Source organism: Molothrus aeneus, chromosome 1 (assembly GCF_037042795.1).
Source record: "Molothrus aeneus isolate 106 chromosome 1, BPBGC_Maene_1.0, whole genome shotgun sequence".
In the NCBI taxonomy this organism is placed as follows: domain Eukaryota; kingdom Metazoa; phylum Chordata; class Aves; order Passeriformes; family Icteridae; genus Molothrus; species Molothrus aeneus.
In genome coordinates this window covers 27,714,496-27,730,015 of record NC_089646.1, presented here as the reverse complement: position 1 = coordinate 27,730,015, position 15,520 = coordinate 27,714,496, and the positions used below count along the sequence as shown (strand labels likewise).

The window sequence follows — 15,520 nt, the reverse complement described above, 5'->3', positions numbered from 1 at the left end:
CTGTAAAGATCATCTGCTAAGAAAATCTGAATGGAAAGACATACACAGATGTCTACAAGATTGACTGTACTTTAACAGCCTGGTGTTTACTTTCACATTCCATAAGTGGTTATTGATTTCATCTTTCAGACAGATATTTTGTCATATACTGTATCTATTTAATCTGAGAGTCTTTTCATCAAAAGTGGTGGCAAAATTAATGATGTAACTTCCCACAGGAAAAAAAATACTGAATAGAAGGAGAGTGCTTTAAGTTAAGGAATTTTATGTTTTCTCAATCAACCAAAGTAAAGTAATGTGGCAGACTTTTAGCAGATTTTCTCTTTTTACTGTAATATTTTGTCAAGTCCTGTATTATGAAAAAGAATTAAAATCTTGCTTTCAATTAAATAGTACATTTTCAGTTTGAGTTCTGTGCCTTACTCTGGCACCTTATTTTCCCATTACTTGTACTACCTGTGAAGTCAAAAGAATAAAGTACGGAAGGGGAAGGGTGATTTTGGTTATTGATCTTTAAAGAACAGAAGAGTCTGCCTTCACATGTGTCTCTATAGTTTAATAACACTTAAAAAAAATAAATTGTCTTTTGCAGTTTTTACAACTACATATACACATGATGTATACATATTTATCAATATATATATAGCCAATGCAAAGCATATATATTGCTGAAACAAAACCTTTCTTGAACTAAAGTTGCTGCTGCACAAATCTTACTTCTGAATGTGCACTTGATAGTCTTTAGAGTAAAAGGAAAAAAGTTTTTGCCAAAATTTTATCTGTGTTTTGGGTTAAAGCTTAAAAATAATCTTTTAAATATTGATTACCAGGCCTTTGAAGTTATAATATCATATAGCTTACATATACCAAGTGCAAAGGGGTTTATGCAGCTTTGTGTTCAGTTTCTTAAGAGAAGAAGTAATGAGATAACAGGACACAAATTTATGTAGAATGCAAAGTGAACAATTATTATGGTGGTATAATTTACCCCTCAAAGGAAAGGACTGGGTCAGAGGGGGTGCTGCAATATCTACAATCTTCCCATCTCCACATAATGGGATTTGACTTTGTTCATGCAAAGAGTAAACTGACTTCCATTCAACTTTTTTCAAGGCAGGCATTTTTCCATCACGTCATCAGATTAAAATGATGAGATAGCAGCCCTTCTGACTGAAGGATGGTTCTGTCTACTTAGAGCTGAGGATCATGACCAGTGACATATGAGAAATATCTTGTTTTGACAGCTTCAAGGCCAGTAGACCGTAAACTGTGTACAGGACCTCTTCCCAGCACCTCCCAGTTGTGCCACGTTCCCTGTCCTACAGAGTGCGAGACCTCAGCATGGTCAGCCTGGGGACCATGCACCTATGAAAGCTGTGATGACCCTCAGGCCAAGAAGGGTATGTAACAATTCAGCAGAGCCTTTTAATGGTGATATTTACTATTCCTAAGTCACTAGGTTATGCAAGCACACGAAATTTTGTACCAAGAAGTGTATACCTAGTGCCTCTGGGCATCAAAATAAAGTCATTGAATTGGGACTACATTTGACATCACTGTTATACCAAAGGTAGCAAAAATGTAGCCTGTTTTCTAGGCTCTCAAGATCAGTTTGGGTTTTTTCAGGTCAATTCCAGTTTCAAATCTTCCTCTCACATTGAAAGGGATACAGTTTGTGTGTTCAAATCACAACTTGGGCACTGTCACAAAAGGAGGACAGAAGCCTCCTTTGAGGTATGTAGTGTACAAGGCAATCAAAGATTTACAGTTCAGTAATAGCTTAGAAATTCACCATTAGACCGTAAATCATGATCTGGCAGAGATGGCACCATTCACTGTTGATATGAGATGCTGTTTTACTTATGACATATGTGCTAGTTTCGATTTCAGCATGTTTTACAATTTATTGCCATGCAGAACAGATTGTAGTAACCTGACATCAAAATAGGAAAGCAAGAATACCGTGACAGGGACCTCATGTTAGAAGTCTGTGGGCTTCTGGCTGTAAATGAGAAAAACTGGCCTAGTCATTGCTGCAAAGTGATTATCTGATAAAATTGGGAGTACAGACTTGGTTTCTTGATTGAAAACAGTTGTAAGAAAGGGCAGCCACATATGTCCACTGGAAGGAGCAACTGTGATTGCTGTGTTGCTTAGCTGGATATGTCTGGCATACGGCTAGCTACACTTCTGTCTGGGCAGCAGTAATATTACAAAGCTGTTTTTTGGAACTCTGACCCAACCTTGATCAGTTCAAGAAGGAAAAAGCAGTTCAGTTGTGCAAATCTATCAGATTAAGTAGTCTGAGTACAGCTGTCAAGTAGTCTGTTATTTCTGTTGCTGTTCCATCACTGAAAGATTTGTTATGTTTTCAGGGGTAAAGTTTAGGTTTGTGAGACTGATTTGGACATCTGTCTAATAGAAGTACATTAGGATGCACTTTGTGCAAGCCTTTATTCCTGCACACATGAGCAGGGATGTTTTGTCAATTGCCAATGTTTTTTTCTTATCTGTAAATTCTTACATTTTATTTTATAATTGCATTGACAGTTCTTCTGAGAGAATGATGTGAAAATTGTGCAGGCACTCCCACTTTTAACAGCATGTCTGTCTACATATTTCCAGATCATTTGCATCCTTTGTTGCTGTAGATATTGGAGTTCTATATTTTTGAAATTGTATCAGCCTTTTGTGTCAGGCTTACTAAACCTTTTGCACATAATTTGGCTGAACTCTTCAATTTAGGAAGAAGGAGAACAGCATCTGAAGATAAATGGAAGAGTATTTTTAAAGTAAATACTTACTATAATTATAGAAAATACTTACTATAAGAGGCATATCTTCAAAGAATCAGTTCTTGCACATGTGTGTTTGAAAACTCTCCTGTTCAGTTTGTGTCTTGGTAGAAATAACAGAGTATATTATATGTAGTATTTTATAAAAAATATCTGTATATTACTTGCTTGCCTGAATACTGATATAAAACAAGAGAGATTGTGAAAAGATGTGAAAAGAGAAACTATTTCTTGACTCCATTTAGTTTGGTTAGGTTTTTCTGACTGTATTTAGTCTGTTTTTTTTCAATGAGCCATCCTGAAAGGAGAGAGTGGATTGCTTTTGGTTGCTGGCATTGGCCCAGTAGATGACACACTGCATAAATGCCAATCAGTTTGTCCATTCCAAAATGAGTTTAGGTAGTCTTAAGGAAATTTTTAGATGCTTGCAAGGGAATATTATAATGTCTATTACTGAAAATGTATTCACAGGTTTATTTTGAGTTTATTTTCATGCTTTTATTTTTCTCACAAGTTGTCTTTTTATTCTTCTATTTTATTTTGGAGGGTTGGAGGGGGAACGAGTTTCTGTAAGCTGATTTCTCTTGATAATCCATTTCTGTTGGAACATACCTGAGAAAAAAACAAACAACTTATTTGAGTAATGATGACCCAACAATGTAGTCAAGATTTATAAAATGAGATGGATCTTGCAAGAGTGATGCTCAGGAAATGATCCTGTCTCCTTCCTGGAGTCCACATGACTATGATAAAGAGGGGTTTAAGGCAAAGCCTCCGGACCCTGAGGAGGCTCAAAACATTGAAACTTGTAAAATTTTATCTCTAGTCCTTTTTTATTGAGTTCTACCCAATTATCTAAAGTGCATTTTTCTGCTGAGTGTCTGTGGTATGTTTTACCAAGAAGACAAACAGAACTATTCACTCAGGAGTAGAGAGATAAAAAGTGCTTCACTTCACATTTTAGAGTTAAATTGTTATTTTCATGGGCATTTCAGGCTTTAAACTAAGGAAACGTCGCATCACCAATGAGCCTACAGGAGGAACAGGAAACTGTCCTCACCTTTTGGAAGCCATCCCATGTGAAGAGCCCTCTTGCTATGACTGGAGAATCACAGGGCTGGAGGAATGCATTCCTGACAATGAAAGGCCGTGTGGCCCTGGCACACAGGTTCCTGTTGTCGTCTGCGTCAACAGCGATGGTAAGATGGATGCTTTTCCCTACAGCCCATGCCAGCTAGAGGGAAGATACTAAAATGTGGTCCAAAAGGGTGTCAGTTGTTGTTCTCAGCTTTCTTGATCCTTAAAACCAAGCTGTCTGGAATAGATATAAATGTCCATTAATACTGGAGAGGAAGGGTAAGACCTCTAGTTGCTCTAGGACCAAGCTCCTTCACCTACCCTGTGTAGGGTTTCAAAGCTTCACAAAGTGACTTAGAGAAAATTAAATAGAAGACAGCTATTGTTTGCCAGTAGATCAGATTCATGCCTGCAGTGGCTTGACTGAATTCCCTGATGTAATCCCACTAACAAAGCTGATCCTCTGAGCCTAGAAACAAATAAAATGTGAGCAAAGTAAGATACATTGTAGTAAGTGTAGCTGGAAGAAAAATAATAATATGTTTATTAAAAAGGATGGTTTGATGAGCGTTACAGAGTTGGGTTGACAGTCCAAGCTGTCTTCAAAAGGTCAAAAAAAATACAACCATTATTCAATTATCTTCTGTGAGACAAAACAGATCTTGCATGACACAGTCATAAAAGCCAATTTTGAAAGCTGCTTACAGAATACTTTAATCTACTGAAGGTTCATCAATTACTGTTGAGAGAATAGTCTTTATTCATTAGCAATATTATAGTCTAGAGCAGCAGATAAATTAAAATAATTGTATTGACTGCAGTGTAGTATGGTAAGCAGCTTCTCAGTTCCAACAGAGAATTAAGTAAGAGGATACCTCTGATGAGTGTTAACAGCTGCAAAAAATATTTTGAAATTAGATCAGTCAGAAGTAATAAGAACTGATTATAGAGATATTTAAATCTTGAGCTTTCATGCTGAAGACTTTAGGTTGTAATTGAGTTTTGGGGATTAAATTGAAATGCTTAGAGTTATAATGTAAGCTTTATTTTTCTGCATACACCTAAGAGAACTAGTAACCATCTTTACAGCTCAGAAAGAGATTAGCCTAGAATTACAATATTCAATCTACCATATTCTATGTCCTTAACTCAAAAAAATTCCTTTTGCAATTTGATAATTTCTTGGAAACAATACTGAAACAATTTGCAGGGGGTTTTGTATATATATTCAGATGAAAAATGGCCTTTTCCTTGAAAATCGAGGTGTTTCCTAAATAATTGTGAAGACACTTTAAAATCTGTAAAACAAAAAGACTGTTGTTTGCTTTACTAGGTTATGGTTAGTTTGGCTTGCCTTTATTTTGAGGAATTGTGTTTTCTCACACATCTAACATAATTTCTTTCTAAACTGTAATTTAGTAATTCATATTGACATAACTTATTGTATATTTGGAGCATGCAATTGATCCATTAAACTTTGAGATTTTTTTTAGGTATATGATATTTTCTATTGAAGCTTACAGAATTTGCTCTTGGCACTTCATGGGCTTTGGTTTTGGCCAAATTTGACTTTGAAGACTTGTGTTTATTACTCCCAGTATTGTTTTTTTGTCTCTCTGTCTTTCTGAATTATATGGCATTATATATTGCTGTAAATATATGGCCTTATACATTGCCTATATCAGTAATCTGCCTCAGAAAGAGTGAGAAGTCAGGACTTGGCCTGTCAGTCTTTAAGATTGAAGAGCTGTGTGCTTACCTTCAAAGAAAGGAGAAAACAAATTGCAATTATGTCTTGTTTTGTAAAGATCTGATCTTCCAGCTGTCCAGTCACAAAAATACATGTTCAATTACATTTGAGAGAATGCAAAAGCAATGGAGAGTAATGTAATGAATTGCCCCAGGTCTTTTGAAATTCCTTCTTTCAAATTCCTTCCTTTAGTAAACAATCTTCTGTGTACTTCACCAGTAATACCAATGTCTTCTGCTTCACTCTCTCCTGAGAGGGATTAGTATGATGCAGTAGAAGCAAAGACCCACCAACCTCAGCAATCTCCCCCCAAAAACTCTGCTCAAGCATCTTATTACTTTGCCTCCCACAGCACCAACCCTCTGGAAATCCTGTAGACAACTCTTAAATACTTTCTAAACACCACCACCTCTTCCCAGATAATTCCCATCTAGTATTTTGGCCTCCTACCCTGGCAATCAAGAAAATCTCTATGCTGTCCTTCAACCAAAGTTGTAGGCATCTAGATTCTGCTCTGCAAAATACAAGTGAGCTACACTTTACAGTCAGGCAAGTTTTTCTTCAGCCCCACAGCTTCACGCTAGTTCCAGTAAAATAAAGTTTGGAGGATGCCACTCTTCACTGTCGAAACATCATGGTTTAAATTATTCATTGTAAGGAATTTGTGGTATTCAGTGTTCTTTGAGCACATCTTGGGGAAGACTGCACTGACTGTCAGTTAAATACTGTACCTTTATTAACAGGGTACATAATTTGTATAATAATCATGTTTTCCTATATTTTTGATCTTAGTAGCACACAGGGAATTTAATTTCTGTTTTACAGGTAAAATGGACCATGAGAGAAAACAGTATTGAAAGCATTAACTGTTGCAAAAGATTGCTGTTCCTCAAACTAAACTTTGCTTGACAATGTTATCTTCCATCTCTTTAAGTGTTCTTCTTCTTATTATTATTAGGTACTAAGCCAACCTTAAATCTTTAAGTGCTTGCATAGAAAAGGTTGAAATGAAGGAACTTAAATGTATCCAAAAAAAAAGAGCATATTGTGCCCTTGCCTTCTGCTTTATAAAATGAAAAAGGCTGGTATTTCAGACTAAACACTGTACCCTAGATGGATAAAGCTCTGTGGTTTTAATGTAAAATAAACCCAACACTGATTTGTAGCTTCTCTTTCTGTGCGCCATTGCATCATATCACATCATATATATCTTAAGCATGATTAATTGGGATAATATGTCTTGACCTGGGTATTTGGCTTCTGAGATAGAATCAAGCAGCAATGTTTGTGAAGTTGTTTCATGTAATTGGAATTAGCTTTTCTCTTCGTTTTGGTGTTTATATAAGAGTCATTACAGCCTTTGAGACAACAGCAAACAATAAGTTATCCTCCTATCTCATTGCTGGAGGCCTGTGATTGTCACTCTTTCCACAGTGGATGGCAGTAATCAGAATTTTCATTCATGCTGAAAAAACATCACATTCCCCAGGTTGTCATTGCAGAGGCTATAATTAACTTTGATGTATTTTATTATATAAATGGAACTTCAGTCTTCTACTGTGGAAAGAACATTTTTTGAATAAATATTCTTAGTAAATCTTCCAGGAAATTTTAAAAGGAGTTTTTTAGGTGAAAAAAACACCTTTCGGTTGTGGAAGCTCCCAGACACGACATAAAGTGATCAGAATTCCTTCATTGTATGCATAATTTTAATAATTAGATATCAGTTGCTCATGTTCTATTCTACAGGTTAACTTTTGGTAAGGATAGAATGCCTTTTAAAAAATAAATTGATATTAATATTTTTGTTGCATATGTAACATATGCAAGTGTCATGGTTTGACATACACACACATTCATGCACACCTACACCTATGTACATACTATCTATTATTAAGTGTATTAACACAGTTCACACACAGAAGAGTAATTTTAGAACAGATGAATTTGTTCCATTTCTCTGTAGCTATGACAGTCTGTGAAGAATACAGTTTCAAAAATATCTCTGCATTATTTAAAGTCCACGGTGGGAAAGCTGGCAGCTTCTCCACTTTGTTAACAGGCATATTTGTGCTACTCATATGTAATAAGGAAATATAATTTCTGACATAAAAATCTGCAATATTAACTACTGATTAAATGCTTTAAAATGCCTGTTCACTTTTTTTTTTCATTTTTCCTTTGGGCTGAAGGCTGTAGCTCAGGTACTGGCATTGGCTGGAGTGTCTTTCTGATCCTCATACAGTCACCTGGAATGACTTGCTCATTTTCTAAGAATTTGTAGATAATAATTTGGTTTACAGCCTTTATAGAACGTTGGGCTTTGTACTGCTTCATGTGTTACTCCAGACAAAACGGATCTCACTTTTGAAGTGCAGATTTCTTCCAGATCTTGTTGGAGTTCACTAATTGTTGGTTACAGTAGCTCTACAGGGGACAGACAGGAGTGGACTCATTGCCACTTCTGCCTCACAGCTGAGAGTCACTTGCCTTGGAAGAGGGAGCCATGGCAACATCAAGGCTCTTTGTGTATATGCAAATTCCTACAACTCTATATGAAGCAGCAGAATTGCTGCTGCAGTTGTGTAGGCAGAGGTGCATGCTGATGTAGCTGAGTGCCACAAGTTCCTTTCTGGTGCCTGTATGGAGGTAGGTGACACAGGTCTGGTTTTTCTGAGACTGAGACCGCTGACATCAGTATTTTCTGATGCAAATGTGAGGATTTTACCAGTTCTCCAATACTGGAGGCAAAGCAGTAGTGCTGGTATCAATTAAAAGATATAGAAGGTAGATTGGTCTGTTTGATTTAGAGACATAACAAACGAAATAGTTTAGCTAATTTGTCAAGAACTGAAAACACTATACTGACCAAAATGGAACAGAGGACATTTCTAGGATACCTGTCCTTTATCTGTGTTTATTCTCAGCTAGTGAGACTTACAAAAGACACCATACTTCAGCAATAAAACATCCTATATTTTATTTGCCTTACTGTTTTTCTCAAGAGTTAGAGAAACTGAAATACCTCTTCTCTTATTTTTGTTAAATTTTACTTTAAAGTAAATCTTACAAAATTTTTTCATCTAATTTAAATTTTCTTCTATAGTTTCCCGATCAATATCTCAATTTCCTTCCTTAATTTTTTGCTTGTGGCTTTATATCATCTTACCAGAAGCAGGTAATGAAATATGTCAAATAAATTTCAGGAAAAGCTGAAGCCTCGCTGGTGCAACAATTTTTATTTGCATTATTTTGGCTGGTTTCAGAATTGGGTCTTTCTGTATATTTATGGTTTGAATCAAATGCTGAGTAGTCTTCTGGTCGTCATTTATTTTCATGATGGGAAACAATAAGAGATTCAATGGACCTGAGAATAGGTATTTTGTAGGTGTGCCCACATGTAAAGAATCTATTTTTCTGACATTTCTATTGTGCAGCTTTATGCATTTGATGAAGAAACCATCAGACTGGTTGGATTTTAATATGATTATTTAGAAAAGAAAATAGCACTTTGTGTCACTTTATGACTTAGTTCTTTATAAAGAATGAAGAGCCAGATTCAAGTTCAAATTACATTGAATTATTCAGTTATGCCTGTAAGAAAACCCAGATCAAAATCTGGTCAATGCTCAGCAGTCAATTAGCAGAAAAATACAGTAGCTAATGACAGTTCCTTTGAGCTCATAGTGCCTTATGCTTACAGGAACTTGGTTATGTTGGCATTAGTCATCATTTCCCAATATTTGTTTCCTAGCTAATATCATAATAGCATTGTTTTAAACTGTTCTTTGCTGCTGACAGCTTTTTGGATGTCCATCTGAGGCATTTAAATCAAATCTAAAATGTATACTTTGTTCCTCACTGTAAGTACATAGGCTATGAAACTTATACCAAGCTTTTCCTTCCTTTCCTTTAATTTTGCTGCTAATATAAGGAACTACTGAATATGTTTCTTGGATGCTTGGTATATTTACAAATTTCTTAGTGAAGTAAAAAATTTCAGTAAAATAAATTGAATTTAAAGGACTTTAAAACTGACACTCTCAGGCTATTATGTTTCACACCATTGGATTTTTAAGGCATTTATTTTTAAAAATATTTTTTTTTATTTAATATAAAGGAATATAAGGCAAAACAAGAGTACAGTATACTGCTTAAACTATCTCTAAGTCTCAGAATAGTTTGATAATTGATAACTCTTCTGTCAATAAAAAGTCACATTTAATTGATGACACCAATTCCTTTTTATCTCTCATCTTGATATTAGGAAAGTGACATGTCACTACTGAGTTTCATAAAAGAATGGATGCTTTTAGTATTTATGTAACATGTAGTAATTTAATTATATGGAAAGACTAAAATACATAACTTTTTTTGTCCCTGTCTTTAATAGTTTGCCTGTAGTTTGATGTGATGATTTCACATTTAAAGGGATAAATAAAACAAAACCAGTGTTCCATCTGCATAGTCAAATAAACATTAGCACTTAGTGCATCAGGCCCTTGTTTCCAATTTATCATATGTGTTTGAAGGTGGAGTTGCACATGGTATGGACAATGTCTAATGAGACATTAATGTCTACAAATAATACAATTAAGGTAAAAACAGGTCGGCCAACCTAATTACCAAAATCTTTGTCTAGTGTAATAGATCATAATGTGGCTGTCTGGTCAGACAAGTTTGATGTATTTTGACCAGTTTAGTTCTAAAATATAATGCTGCATTATTGTAAAAATTTTGGACTTATAAGAGTAGAGGCCGCTGGAGTGGAAAGTGCTAATATTTTTTAAATGGATCCAAGGGAGTGCAATGTTTTATATAATCCATATTATTAGTATCTTTATTTTGTTTTTGATGGCACAACCAGTAGGATACTGCAAGAACTGCATGCGACTAAATTAGAGGGGAGGGATTTTGATGTATGCATTTTGATTTGTGTAATATTCAGCAATGCAGGAACCCAATTCTGATTAGGCTCCAAGGTTCATCGTGGTAAGAATGCAGAGAGGGATAATTGTAGATATACTTCATAACAATTGGAATTGCTTTAGGAAGGTCAATTTAATGTGTTACAGTTTTTCCATTTATTACTGCAAATTAGGCTATTATGAGGCAAGAAAGAAAAGGGAGGTTAAGGAGTTATGGATGGATTATGGAACAGGATTTCTAGAACTGTATTGAACTCCTTTGGTTTTGGGTTTGTGTGTCAACTTGTTAACTCCCTAGAACATACCCAGAAAATATTTGAAATATTTTTACAAAACTTATTTAGAAGAGGTAATTTTGCATCTAATTCTGTTATATATAAAAATTATGCTATATAGCTATACATTAAGTACCACTTTCTCAGAAGATTATATGACACAGCACTAGTCATTTTTATCTTTATGATAAAATGTTCTAAGACAGTATATTCTTACTAGGTTTGATGGGAGTCAGTTTTCTATCTGAGAAAATGTTGCACAGGCCTATTTATATTTTACAACAACCTGCATACTTATGGTCCATTTTCTAGATAAATGTTACCAAATTTCAAAGCTGTGAAGCCACTGTGTTGATAAATGGTGAGGCTGAAGACCTCATCATGAGCTACTCATGTTGAGACAGAATAAATGGGAATTTTACTCTCAGTACTTCTAGCCTAGAGCAGCTCATTGTCTGACCTTTCTCATAGATCATAATTTGTGTTGAGCACCAGTTAAAGAAAAAATCACCCTTATCTGCCAAAAAATACTTGATTTCACAAGACAACTGCTCCAGTGGCCACTAAGACCCTTAGGATGATACGTGTCATTTTGCAATTCTTGTAACTCTTGTGCACAGCACAAGCAGCAGCTTCACTGGATACTTCAGAAACTTCGAACTAAAACATGTGGAGACACAATGATTACTCAAAATCAAGATCAACAATTGATACCAGTCTCTCCAGCATTCCCAATGATCTCTTTCAGATATTGGAGTACAGGTAGTTTGTGACTACATAGCCACAACCCTAGCAGATGGAAATACAGATTTATACCTGGGACTTGGTGAGAAAAGGCAAGACAAGAGAAAGAACTGCAATGTTCTGGCCAAAAAATTGGGTTGAAAGCTGGGGAAAGATAGGATTTGATTCTGGTTTCCTCCAGGGCAATTTCCTGAGACCAAGTAAAGAACTCAAAGTTATAAAATGTCTCTACATGACAAGCATTAGGAATGAATTTGGTGAGGTATTTAATCTGCTAAGGGTCAGCCCATGGGAGGATTTGACAAGCAGCTGGAAAGAATTTGGAAGTATGGGTGAAAAGTACACTGAGGTGACAGACTAGGAATAGTGTCTGGAGAAAATAAGGCTGGATAAGAAGCCAGAGAATGGGGAAGAAAAGAAAATTCATAACTTCTTGGGCTGGAATGCAATGAATTTTAGTCTGTTTCTACTTTTGTCTCATGAGAACAGACACAGCAGCAGTTTCAAGCATCAGTGCAACACCCATGGCAGAAATACTATTTATCATTTGACTTCTATTTTAAACTAGAAAACTGAAAAGAAATATTACATCAAAATTTCATATTTTAATTTTCAAAATAAAGCTTTCAAACATTAGGAAATTAAGTTTGTCCAGTCCTTATGTGAATACATCAGAAAGAAGAATTTAATTGTGCCAACATGACATTTTCTCCACAGAATCTGCCACTTATTTGTGAGACAGATATATCTCCTTTGGTGATTAAGTGGGCATTTTGTAGTAATGAATGCAATATCTGTGAAACAACTAACCTTAGTTGTCCTATTCTTCAGGGTTTAATTTTGCTCTGCTTTTGTTCAGCATCAGCAAAATACAAATAATGCTGACCTGCCACATCTTCAGTGTTCTGAAAATAATGCTGTGCTGGTGGGCGTCTGATAGTCATGACAGAAAGATCTTAGGAAAAATGCCAATTCTGTTTTAATAACACTTTTAATTAGTGTGTGGTAAATAAAACATTCAATCATGACTTGAACAAAGAGAATAAAACTAAAAATACCAAATAGCTCCCCATTAAGGGCTTTCCAATCTGTGAACTGAAGGAGGAAGGGACCCGGTGGAAAAACAATAAGCATGTGATTATACAGTTAAAAAAACTGCCTTATACACAGGCACCTTTCATTTTGGCATTTACTCTTTGGTTTCTTGATATAGTTTTGGGGGATTAATTTATGGATTAAGTATGTAAATCTTGCCGTAGGAATTATCAGATGTTTGTTTCTAATTTTATTTAGACATCCTTTATTGTTACTGATACTATTTTATGAATAGTAAATTGCTGCATTAGTGTTTTCCAGAGAAAAGATATTAAGCAGAAAATACATGAAATTTCTTGTTCCAGATGCCTCAGAATTGAGGTTTTTATTTAAAGAGGGGAAGAAAAATTACATGAACTAGAAGCATCTTATATATTGTGGGAAGCTTCTAGAAAACCAGCAGTGAAGGAGAACCTTATTTTCAGGGTACAATTTATTTCTGTGAGTAGGTGTCAACTTACAATGAAATCTCTCAGGCTTCTGTGAGTTTAGGACATTATCTTGCATAACTTATTAACAGAGTAAAGAAGTTGTAATGTCCCTAAACTTGCAGAGGTATTCCTGGAGGTTTTTTTTTTGTTTATTTGTGACAATGCTATTATATGTCCTTCCACAGAGTAGGTTTATAAGATGTAATGGAATTTACTTCTGGTTGTTTTCCTGACAGCTCCTTCTCTGAATCCATACACTTAGAGGTTAGGAGAGAGAAAAAAGTCAAAAGGATGGGTTAGTTTTAGTCTTCTAGGGAGAAAAACTATGAAAATGTTTCCAAAAGAGAAGATTAATTCACAGTCTGAGCTCCCTAAAGGCATGCTGTGCCTTCCCCTCATAATGATGAGATATTCATTGCAAGATGGATAAAAAGGTGTTCTCCAAAGACTGCATTTTATCTGCCAGTAGTAGGACACAGACAAAAGCATCCATGAAATTAATTTAAAAACCATTTCTCAGAAATGTGTAAACATGACAGTGGCAGTGATCTCTCTTACACCTCTTGGGTCCTATGTTTTAACTGTGATTGAATTGAGCTGTCAGATTATATAGAGGGTGACAACTCTTTACTAGCTGCAGCTGGATGAATAATGCAAAGAAAATGTTTGCAATCATCTTTAGCCATATAAAATAATTTTTCTTATTCTCTTAAACCCCTTTTTGAGTTACATGTGTCTTTGTGTGGCAGGAGGTATGACAATGTATATGAAGGCACAGTTGTAAACTTGCTGCAAATTCACAGTATAGTAGTGAAATACTAGATAATTGACCACCTGAAAAATTCACTTAATATTCTGTCAGGTGCAGGCCATTAATCATTCCCTTCATCTGAGATAAGATTTTGCATTATAGAGAAGAATAACATTACTCTGTTCGTGGCCAAATTCTAGGAGAATACTGCACTGCTGAAGTATTTATGAACCCATTTATGAAGCAACTTTTTGTAGTTTTTTTAGCTTAAATTTATAAATTTATTAACCAAAGATAATGTTTATGCTGAAAATGAGAAGCTTGAAGTTAGTGAAAGTCTTGTTTCTTGAAAAACCAGGCCATTTAAGGTAGCTGCTGAAAATATGCAGATTAGTACCTCAGTGTAGGAAATCATTGAAATGATTGTGGTGAGCACTGTCATTCTACTGACATTAGTGGAACTGTCACATTGTTTTCATGCTACTGCTTCTCTTGCCTATTATTTCCTTTTTATGCTTCTATTCCTAACTCATATCCCTAAATGTTAGTCTAGTTCAGCACATCAGAAATATCTTTTCTAATCAAACTGGTTGGAAGTCATTGACATTCCAGTGCCCTTCCCAAACTTGTTCTCCAGGTTATTTTGACATTATTGGATGGAAGGGTGAAATGTGTAAAATAGCACTTACAATAAAATACCTGTGAAAAGGCTTTTACCTGTGAAATACCTTTTAAAAGGCTACAACAGTCTATGTGTCCATATGTGATGAAGTTAAAAATTTGCTGAGAATACTCAGCAGTGAAAAAGTAGTACAATAATTTTCAGTGCTTAATAAAACATGGGGGTTTTAAATAATCAAAGAGACACATTGCAATAAATGCATGTTGCATTTTCAAATCCATGTATTTTAAATCCTACTGTTACCATTATTCAAATAACACCATCACTATTTCTAAAGCCTGTGAAAAGACTTTTCTTGACTTTTAAACACAGTAGAGCTTCTTTAACATTTTAAATACAAATGGAGGAAGTATTTTTAATCTTTTTTTCTGGAAGTCATACTTGAATATAAATTTTTCACTATATGAATTGTGGCTTGATTGGGAAAAGTTTATGAGAATAAACTTATCTTGGAACTAGCTAGCTAGTCTTGGAAGTAGCTGTATCTTTTTAAGGTGATTTGGTGATTTTGACAAGTGTTTTTAGAAATACAGTGTTAATTTTCAAGTGATCTCATCCTCAAGGTTCTCACTGTCCTCTTTTTTCCTTTTAGCTCTGTCAGCACTTTTCCTCTCCTTTCTCCATCCTGCTAAAATGGCCTATTGGTTTGACATATTGATCCCAGTTGGTCCCATGACTAATATTGATTTTATTCTCAATGGGACCATAGCCTGTCATCAAACTTATTTTTTCTTTCATATCAAGATGACATTTGATTGGCTTATTTGACACTAGAAGGCAACTCTGCTTGGTTATGATCAATACACTTGTATTCTCTGTTCCTTATCATTCTCAGTAAGACTACATTAGCAAATGAACCATGAAAATGTTTCAACTACCTGTCAAGCAGTAGGAAAATTTTACTCCTGTTGTTAGGCAGTGTTTGGGTACTCTGCTGGAGTCTTTATTAGAATTATTGAACTTCTATCCCTGTGGTACAAGTCTACTATAGC

The 15,520-nt window shown here is 35.2% G+C and overlaps 1 protein-coding gene across 1 annotated transcript in view; it reads left to right on the top strand.

Moving 5' to 3' along the window:
- Positions 1 to 15,520, top strand: part of THSD7A (thrombospondin type 1 domain containing 7A) — a 188,871-nt gene that overhangs the window by 93,168 nt on the left and 80,183 nt on the right. Inside the window, exons 6-7 of the mRNA XM_066553941.1 lie at positions 1,245 to 1,400; positions 3,791 to 3,994. Of these exons, the coding sequence (XP_066410038.1) occupies positions 1,245 to 1,400; positions 3,791 to 3,994 (360 nt within the window). The remainder of the gene's footprint in view (positions 1 to 1,244; positions 1,401 to 3,790; positions 3,995 to 15,520) is intronic.